Source organism: Limulus polyphemus, unplaced genomic scaffold (genome assembly GCF_000517525.1).
Source record: "Limulus polyphemus unplaced genomic scaffold, Limulus_polyphemus-2.1.2 Scaffold722, whole genome shotgun sequence".
In the NCBI taxonomy this organism is placed as follows: domain Eukaryota; kingdom Metazoa; phylum Arthropoda; class Merostomata; order Xiphosura; family Limulidae; genus Limulus; species Limulus polyphemus.
This window is the reverse complement of record NW_013666332.1, coordinates 314,920-325,513: the sequence shown is the minus strand read 5'-3', so window position 1 is coordinate 325,513 and position 10,594 is coordinate 314,920. Positions and strand designations below refer to the sequence as shown.

The 10,594-nt window shown below is 31.2% G+C and overlaps 1 protein-coding gene across 1 annotated transcript in view; it reads left to right on the top strand.

The window, feature by feature from the left end:
- Positions 1–10,594, top strand: part of LOC106460168 (ankyrin-3-like) — a 22,397-nt gene that overhangs the window by 4,601 nt on the left and 7,202 nt on the right. Inside the window, exon 3 of the mRNA XM_022386820.1 lies at positions 1,714–3,638. Coding sequence (XP_022242528.1) covers positions 1,725–3,350 — 1,626 coding nt within the window. The 5' untranslated portion in view covers positions 1,714–1,724 and the 3' untranslated portion in view covers positions 3,351–3,638. The remainder of the gene's footprint in view (positions 1–1,713; positions 3,639–10,594) is intronic.

The window sequence follows — 10,594 nt, the reverse complement described above, 5'->3', positions numbered from 1 at the left end:
AACTTGTTAGCAGAAATAATTTACAAAGTAAAGTTTACATTTACTGTATATACATTCAATGGCAGTTCTGGGCCTCTGTAACTGGTGTTATTTTGTAATGAAACATTGTAATTTCAATTAATTGATTAGTTTACAAGACACTAATCAATGTAATTATTACTCATGGGTAAGCAACTAATCAAATAATTCATACATCTTTATAACTTGTCAACTTTACTGCATTGACTCTTCTTGTTATTTTGATTTGACCGATTACCTACAGTCACTTTGCTTGAACATCATGTATTTCTACTGCATTTGCATCAACAAAATTTGAAATGATTTATTATTACCTCCATAGGCTCTACATTCATTTTGTTAATGCTGTTTTGTGATCAGTGTTCTTTTTACATTGTCATCTCATTTTGCTGATTTTACTCATTCTCTGATATAGGTTTGAACACTGTTCATCTTGGTAATCTGTACTGTTTCTCACACCAGATCATGACTTTTGATTTTGATCTGTCATTTACTTCAATGTTTCATTTCTGAATTGTCATCTCTATTTGCTGATTTTACTCATGCTCTATCCTATGTTTTGACATTCAGTTTATCTTATTAATCCATAGTGTTTCTCACTGTGACTTTGATCTTGATCCATCACTTCCTTGTTTCAATTTACCATTTTTTAATTATTCTTAATTCTTTCCTTTTTTAACATTAAGAATAAAATGTACTTAAAATGTTGAAAATTTAAAATTTATGTAGCACTCATTATAAAACCAGCAAAAATGCAATACTTTTCTTTAAAACTGTTTGTGTACTTTTTTTGTACAAAGAAAGTAGAATTTTAACCTTCAAAATTAAGTCTGTAATCTGAAGTAACTAGGGTATACCACTACATACCTTATGATGATGAAAAACTTATTGTTAGACTTTTTTTTGTTTTTAAGATATAAGCTCTTGAACATTATGAAATTCTCCAGCAGTTTGGAGCTAAAAATCAACTCATAAGCTGCTAATAAAGTATCATAAGTCAAGTTAAATAATTAATAAATAATGAACAGGTTATGCTATAAAAAATACTCAGTTGTAGGATTTTGTTCATATTACTGACAGTAATGTATCATTATTGTTAAGGCATTACTCAAACAGGAACAAAGATATTTTGTATTGTTTTTTGTTTGCTGTATTAAGTACAGCTTCTTCATAGAAGTAATCAAGAAAAATGTATTTCTAACCTCAGAAAAAGAACTCTTCTTACTGTCGTTATAGTAATGTTCTTTTCAATTACAGTTTGCCTTGATTTGTGCTACACAAGGATACAGTTGATTGTCCCCTGATATCTGTATGGCTACCATTAGTCTGCTTAAAGTAAAATTAACAAAGATCTTTTGTTAAGCCAATTAAATAATGAAGCTTTGAATGCATTAAATAAATATATGATTACCGTATTAAAAAAAACTTTGTACCAGAACTGGTGTTTGTTTGCAAAATCATTAACATCTGAAGAGTTGCCTTTCTATACAATTCAACTTTTAAACATTAATATACTGTAGAAATTTTGTTGCTGATGTTATGATTAAAAAAAAAAAAATTCAGACTATTTCTGTCATGCTCTGAAAGAAATGAAGGTGCACTTTCTTAAGTTACTTAAATTCTGTTTCTTATAGGCCTAATAAAAAAATATTTGTGTGTGTATGTATTGATTTTGCAATGTGTTCTTTTTATTAGGTAGGCATAAAATGGGTAACACCAAATCGAAACACAAGAAAAGTGAAACATCATCACTGGAGATTTGCCTACCAGAAGAGTTGCATCATGACCCAAGCACATACGAGAAGACTAAATGCTTTCTTACTGCTACTAAATTTGGACTTCTGGAATATACACAGAAACTCTTATCTCAGGGAGTAGATGTTAACAGCTCTAACCTGTTAGGTGTCAGTGCCTTACACTTTGCTGCCAAAGAAGGTCATTATGATGTTGTCAAAGAATTAATAAAAAATGGAGCAGATGTGAATGCCAAAACAATAAAGTTAAACACTCCATTACACCTTGCATCCATTAAAGGAAACATACAAATGGCAGATTTATTGATAGAGAATGGGGCCCATGTCAACATCCAGGCTTCTCTGGGATTTACTCCTCTTTACATGGCTTCCCAAGAGAATCATGCAAGAATGGTTCAGTTACTTCTTGGGTATGGAGCAGACCTTCATTCTGCTGCAGAAGGTGGATTTACTCCATTGATTGTAGCACAACAGCAGGACTGCAAACAAGTTATTTCTATCTTGGAAGAATTTGTGAAAGAAATTGAAAGTGTGAAAACCTCTGCTGTTGAAATTCCAGACAAACCTCTGGGACCTCTTTCTTTCAAAGTTTGTGAAAAACTCACAGAAAAGTCTTGTAGTGGCCAAAGACTAAATGGATGTCATGAGATTAAGTTTGTAGTTGGACCTGAAGGAGGAATTATAAGCCAGTCTGGTCACCTTCCATTTTCCATGACTTTTCCAGCAAGATGTGTATCAAGATCTTTATCAGTTACCTGTTGCTTACTTAATGGGGCAGATCACTTGTGCCTTCCTCCTCTGAATGACAGTGAAGCTCTTGTTTCATATATATTGGAAATTAGGCCAGTTGGAGCGAAGTTGATTCATCCTGTTTTAATTGAATTGCATCATTTTGCTTCTTACAGACCAGAGAGGAAGGTATTCATGCTAAAGAGTGATCTTGGTGACTCCTGGTCTCTGTGTTATGAAGGAGATTCCCTACCATCCTCTGAACCATATGATAATGGCTTTACCTCAGCAACCAAGACATCAATATTTTTGAAGACACTTGTACTTCCTAGATTTCTCTGTATAATATCATCTATTCACATGGATGTGAAGACCATTGGAACAGATGGTGGTAAGATAGCTTCATCATTGGTGCCTGGTGCAGAAATAGTACTCTCTCCAGGATCCCTTTTGAAACCTGTTAACATTGGCCTAAGTGTACAGCCTGTCCCTATGGATCTAGTAAAGAAAGTGTTTGGTGATCATGTGACAGTAAGTCCAATTTTAACAGTGGAGCCTAGATATAGGAAATTTCACAAATCCTGCACTCTTTCCATACCATTAGTTAATAAGGGGACAGCAAGTTTGCCTGTTGATGATGGAAAAATAATTACTTGTAATAGCATAACCAAGAAGGATCACTCTAACAGTGAAGGGGAACTTGCAGCACAGCCTAGAAGCCAAGACACTCGCAAAATGCATCTTGTCTGTAGCTTAACAGGAGGAAATCAACGAGTAGAGTGGTTAAACATCACAGGCTCCACTTCTTTGAAAAAAACAAAACTTCTGTGTCCCTGTCAACTTATGTAACAGGCCGCTACTGTCTAGTGTGTCAGTGTTATCCCATTACTCCAGTGTGGTGGAAAGACATGGTTCAGCTTGTCAGCGAACTCTACCAGGAAGTTGTCAGAATACCTATCTTTGTTCGTTTTTTTCTTATGATGAAAAGGCTGAAACGTGGGAAGGCTGAGATCTGCATCATTTGTCGAGCCAACGTTGATGGGATGGGCACCAATCATGTTGAAGGGTTTTCTTTGGCAACTCCAAGCTGCACAGCAGAAGTGTTTGAAAAGGAACAGTTACATCTGGATGTGCAAGGTAATCTGCGTATCGATGGTAATTGTTCTGATCAAAACTATATTGAAGTTCATTCCTTCAGGCAAAATACAGTCAGATGTTTGTTAAAGGTTAAAGATTCTGCTCGTCAACCATTCGGATCAGTCAGAGTCACTAGAAACCCAAAGGTCATGCGAAGAAATGAGGGATCCTTTGTTGTCTGCTCTTTTGATGTAAATCTTTAAGCTCTTGACTTTAATGTACACTTCTTCAGAAAGTTTCATAGTTGTGATAAATTTGTTGATTAAAAACTATGCATATAGATTTATATTTATATCTAGAAGGTATATATACCAGATGAACAAATTTTGTTTGTTTTTTGCATGTACAACACAGAAGCAATAAGTCTTAAAAATAGTAGTTTATTCCACATATTGCTCTAAAGATATTTTTACTGAAGTATTCATTTATGTTATAATACTAGTACTATATACAAGTAACATAAAATATAAGTATGTATATTCATGTAGAAAATTGTATTATCTTGTTTATAACATAAGCAACTCTTAAATCATTTACACATAAGTTACATAATTTTGTTTCTCATCAATTTTATACTGAATTGTTAGTTACTCTTTGCCTTGCAATTTAGATTAGAGAAACATTTGAAATAAAAACTAAGTGGTTCCTTTAAATTTTAAATGCATTAATAATGATATATTTTTTTTCTACAATTGAATTTTTGATAATGCACTTGCATCATCTGTCTTTCACAAATAAAAGTAGTGAAAAAAGTTATATTAAATCTCATAGTTGTATTTAAGTAATTCTTTATATGATCAACATTAGTATATGTCGTAGGGTAAAGTAAGGGTAAGAAAAAATTTGTATATCAAGAGGGATTTTATTGTATGTTTTTTTCTTTCAAATCAACACTTGTATATTCACTTGAAATTTCTTTAAATACAGATAATACATGGTAAATTCACAAAATATTTATTAAACAGTAAAGTTTATATTCTGTTTTGTAAAAGTATTGCAGAAATCTTGGCAGCAAAGTTGATCACAAAGTCAAAACATCAGATTAAAGAAAGTAAATGATATATATATCAATTGTTTATTGATCAAGAAAGTGCTCTGCAAACTTTAGGTTTAACAGTTACATGACTTTTTTGTTTTTTTCTTTTATTTCATAAGGGATATCTTAATTTCCAGTAAAAGTAGCATGTACTTTTAACAAAATGTAAAGAAGTTTTGATGAATGCAACGAGTAGCTTATGCCAATGATTGAAATATTATTTTTATTGTTGACATATTTTTATGATATAAACTTTTGGCCATAGAAAATGACACCAGTTCAAAGCATGTTAAATTGGTTGTACTAGCAAATGCCAATATTTGGTGAAACTATTTAAGGGTGTTTTTTTTATTACATTATTAGTGGTATATGGTTTTGTGATTCAGATAGAATTTATATTTATTATTTCAATAACCTTTTAACAAAAATTATGAAACAGCACAGGCATTAAGAAATTATTGCAGTATTTTTGACATTTTATCAGTGTGTGTTATTTTGTTTTTGAATTGACACACTTTACTCATGACATATGTATATATTCAGTGGTAAAGGTGTTAAGAATGGAAACAACAAATGTGAAAAATGGAAGTTAGATATTGGGTCTAGTCATTTCGTTGAACATTTAAGATTTGAAAATATTTTTAAAATTAAGTCATAGGATGTCATACATCTCTTAAAGTAGTTGTACATAGATTTGAAAGGGAAATGTAGCAGTAGTTAGTGTAAGATGTATGTTTTTTTGTTAATGGACACATTAACATGTGTTGTTGTTTGATAAGATGTGAAAGATCTGCTTTATGCATTTTTTGTATTCCGATAATGAAAAAGTTTCCCAGTGAGGTATTTGCTTTATACACCTTTATGTTAAGAATTGAACTTAGCAAGCTTGGAATTACTTGCACATCTACCGGACATCATTACTTGTACATTTGATAGCAATATATCATGAGAACAAGTAGGTTTTTACATATAATACCATTAGATAAGTTTATCTTCATGACGAAAAAGGTTTGCAATAGTTGTCGTATGAGTATAAACAGAACATTTTTATACACTCTGGGAAGAGTTAGTGTGACATATGGTTGTAGTATTTGTCTTATAATTATGGAAAGAACATTTTTACGCATTCTGGTAAAAGCTAGTGTGATATGTCTTTCTCATGTAAGCATAAGGATAACATGTAGTTTTTAAAGTGTTAAAAACATGCATAATTAATCATGAGGTAGATAGGTAAATTGAAGACTTAAAAACAAGAAAGTTTTATCATTCATTTAATTGGGGTTGTGAACTCAATACTTTTATTAATTTATTTGAATTATACAGAAATATTAAAGATTTCTCTTAAAACACTGAAACAGAAATTTCATGTCCAGGTTCAAAAGGAGCATGTTGTTTTTCTTTAGAAATTTCTCTTTGTATTCAGCAATATGCTTTGACATCATGCAGATCCTCAAATGATTGATACAGAAGTAATAGAATCATGCAAGCATCCTTCATCTCCATAAAGTTGTATTGTATGGCTTTATCTTTTTTTTTTTTGGAATAATTTTTTCTTTCCATAAGTGTGAAAAGAAAGTAATATTTTTTTATTTTTTTTTAATTTTGGCTTCTAAGCCATCATTCTGAATTATAATAGCACACTGAGGTATCAAACATTCCCTCCTGTTTTTGAAGTTGCCACATAGTTATTCATATTGTTATATATTGTATCTTCACTGACCATGTTATGTGCAAGTTGTGGTTTCATCATTGAGAAAAAACTTACTTTAAAGGGTGCATTTATTAGTTATACAACCTTTCTTTAAAAGAATATGATATATTCAGTGTGTTTATAAGGATATCAACTTTGTGTTGTCTCAACTGAATGGGAACTTTTAACGTAATATGTGGATATTATGTAGCTCTTTGTGTTGTGCTAAGATAAAGCCTTACTGTATGGTTAAGTGTTTTAACTGTACCCTGATTGTTTTTATTACTAACATGAACAGATGTACATTAGGTGCCTTATCAATACAAGTACTCATGATGTGATGTTAAATATATAAACAGTATATTTAATAAAACTTTATGTATGTATATTGTTTTCATAATAATCTAGATTAGCATGAGATAATTCTTAGTTTATTATATGATATTGAATCCATACTTGCCATAACTATTTTATTTTTACTTTCACTAGAGCTTTTAATTTAAACAATGTAGAAAGGGCTATACCCAAGATCTGTCATTTAGTTTTCTCTCATTTTTTCACTTCTAAACAATTTTCCAGGTTCAGTAGTTTTATGTTTCATGATTGAGATGTTAAAGGCCAATGCAAGTTTGACAAAATATTATAAGCATTGCTTAGCAAACCAGATCAAGTGTGAAAAAACTGGCTTAAACAACTTCTTCAAATGCTTGTTATAAATGTAATATAGTTCAAACTTAATTGTAGTGTATTCTGATAACAATTTGCCTTTCTTTGAGACGCCCCCCCCAGTAGCACAGAGGTATGTTTGCGGTTTCGATACCCGTGGTGGGCAGAGCACAGATAGCCCATTGTGTAGCTTTGTGCTTAATTACAAACAAACAAACAAACCTTTTTTTGAGAGAGAGAGAGAAAAAAAAGAATTAAGTTTGTTATGTGTATAAGAGAGTAGAGCATAAAACTTAAATTGTATATGTTTTGTGTTATTGTAATTACATGTGAATGTTAATAACTGTTGTTTTGTGTATGGAGATTAAGATTAAAAGTCAAGTAAATAACTGGCACCATAACATCTATCATTCCCATATGCCTAGAAGAGAATAATTCAATACTTGATACAAATAAGAAACTTTTAGATCCATAATTAAAACAGTGCTAAAATAAATGGAATTAAGGATCAAGAAAGATTCTTAAAAATATTATGTTGCAAGTGTATAATTTGAACTGTTTCAAAGATAGTGGTATCTAACTTGCATTTACATATACCTAATACCAATGTTGTAGTAACTTGTTATTCAACAGCTATTCTTGAAAAAATGAAGCATTCTACAACTATAAATTTCAATTTGTTTAAATTCTGACTTTTAAGTTCATCAAGATTTCAACAGTTTATGTTATTTGTGCCTTTTTTCTGCTTCAGCAGTATTTTTTCTCTATTTAAATGATATTTTGAAAAGTAGGTGATAGTTAGTATGATAATAAATAATACAAAACTTCAGAACATGCTCGTGATTGACAAAGCTGTCTAGGCTTAGGATTAAAAAATATATACGTACTGTACCTGTCAGCAAGAAAATTGAATCACTGAGATACAAAAAAATATATGCATACTGTAACTGTCAGTAAGAATGTTTAGTCATCAGGACATAAAACATATAGGCATACTGTAACTGTCAGCTAGAAAATCTGTTGAGTCATTTAATGACCCTCTGACCTGGGACATTTGGTTTGATTGATTCCAGTAATCTATCTTACAAATGTGTAATAACTTCTACCAGAATCATGCTAAACATCTACAATAACAATTATGAGTGACAGGCAAACCACAAAAAGCTTTTATGACCACTCTGACCTAGGTCATTAGTTTAATACCCTTGCTGCTTAAATAATTAAACCTGGGACTGAAAGAGCTCAATTATTTTTTTGTCTTATTTGGTAATTACTGATTAAATCATTTGAGAGAGACTTAGCCAGGATTAATTATATATGTTTACATGTATAATATATTTCAGAACATACATTTTGTACAGTTGTATGTTTTAGTGTCTGGTCTCAGATATACTTTTTTTAAAACAATAGATATTTTATTCAGCTAGATGATGTATGAAATCATAACTGCCACTTAATCAATTAGCAGTTGATTTTTTTTGGCAGTTTTTAGTCTAACCAGAAAACAAGTGCTACATGTTATCTCCTTACATGCATACATTTACATATATATGGAATGCTAAGGATAGGAATACCTCATTTCAAACTAAGCTAGGTTTTGTAATATTTCTCTTTGATGACCACTGTTTTGTGCATGTAACTTTTTCATTTACTAAAATGCCAGTGACACGGATGTTCAGATAAGATTGCCTAAAACTGTCAAATATAAGATGCATAGTGTGTGCTTAGATAATGAAGATTGAGATCAAATTATGAAATCGTTGTTTGCTTTCAACTTGGTAATTTGTTGAGATACAAAAATGTTATGTAAAACTCAAACATACCTCATCCAAAAACATGATTCAAATGTTTATTGAAGCTCATTCAGAGCAAAATACAGTTACTAAAAGAAAGATGGTTGCATTATCATAGTGTATAATACTTTAGTTGGCAGAGCATGATGTTTTAGTAATGTATGATATTATATCACACACACTAAGATTTTATATATAGCAACTAGTTGGCCTGATGAGCTCTGTAATTCACTTGTAGCATTAAATGATAGTATACGCTCTTTATACTGGAAAACCAAATTGTCAAGTTACTAGTTATTGTATTTAAATTAATGTTATTGTTAATACTACTAATATAGATGCATTGTATTACAAGATATTGAAATAGTTCTAAAATGTAGATGAATATTACAAAGACAGAAGTTTTCTGGTGAAAAAAATTAATAAAAAATTTGCAACAAATTTACAACAATTAATGCAACCATCTTCCTTTTAGTAACTGTATTTTGCTCAGAATGAGCTTCAATACACATTTGAATTGTGTTTTTTGGATGATGTATATTTGAGTTTACAACAGTAAATGCATTAAGTGTTTGATTTTTGTCAATATGTGGATTTTTCAGTTATTTCTTATAAATAACACTATTTTTTGTTACATCACAGAAACCTTGTATGTGTTATTTGCAGAATGAATCTAAACTTTTTGCTGCTTTAGAATTGTGAAAATCTATGGCTTATATACATGTGATACACAGTCTAAAACTTCAAGTTCAAATTTCTTTATACTTTACCACATAGTATTATTTGTTTAATAGATTAATCCAACTTATTAATACTTTAACAATTTGGTATCTTGTACAACTGAAAGTTTCTTTATTACTTTCATTGAAAATTTTGATCCACTCAGTATAATGTTTTAAGAACTATTGTTGTTCCATACTTTGTACTTTGAGTTCACTGTTGAGTCAACCTACATGCAACTGCACAGTTCTCCAGTAGTTGACATTTTGTAGTGATCATGTGTATACCACACTTACCTAGTGTGCTATTCCATTGGCTTTCGAAGGTTCTTTCACCAACTTGATTTAACAGTATTGTGTTGTGAGATATTCAAGAGCTGGTAACTTACTCATGTTTTATTCACTGGAAATAGTTTTCTATTTTGATAAGCATACACTTTGTACTTGTGAGTGGGCTTACAGTTTTATGTTTCTTACACGCTGGTTTTCCGTGGACTTACAGTCTTATATTTTTTATTTGTGTACAATACGTGTTCAGTGGGCTTACAGTTTCATGTTTTTTACATGTACACAATAGTATTCAGTAGGCTTACAGCTTGATGTTTCTTGCTTGTATACAGTATGGTGTTTGTTGGGTTTCAGTTTTGTTGTGTCTTATGCATACACAATATGGCATTCATTGGGGTTATAGTTTGTTGTAGTATTTATTTCATGTGGCTTACTTTGATATTTGTGTTCAGTGGCTCTTAAAGAGTTTTGAGGTGTTTACACTTACCATTCACAAGCACAGTGTAGTGTTGAGTAAGTTTACAGATCTATGTTGTGTAGTTATTCAGTATAGCATTCAGTACTAATGAAGAGTTTGATGTTGCATATGTTTACATGGTGTGGTATTTTGTGGGCTTGAACAGTTTGGTGTGAAATACAGTTACACAGTGTGGTATTCTAGGGCTTGAACAGGTTGATGTGAAATACAGATACACAGTGTGGCTTTGTAGACTTGAAAAGTTTGGTGTGAAATACAGTTACACAGTGTGGTATTCTAGGGCTTG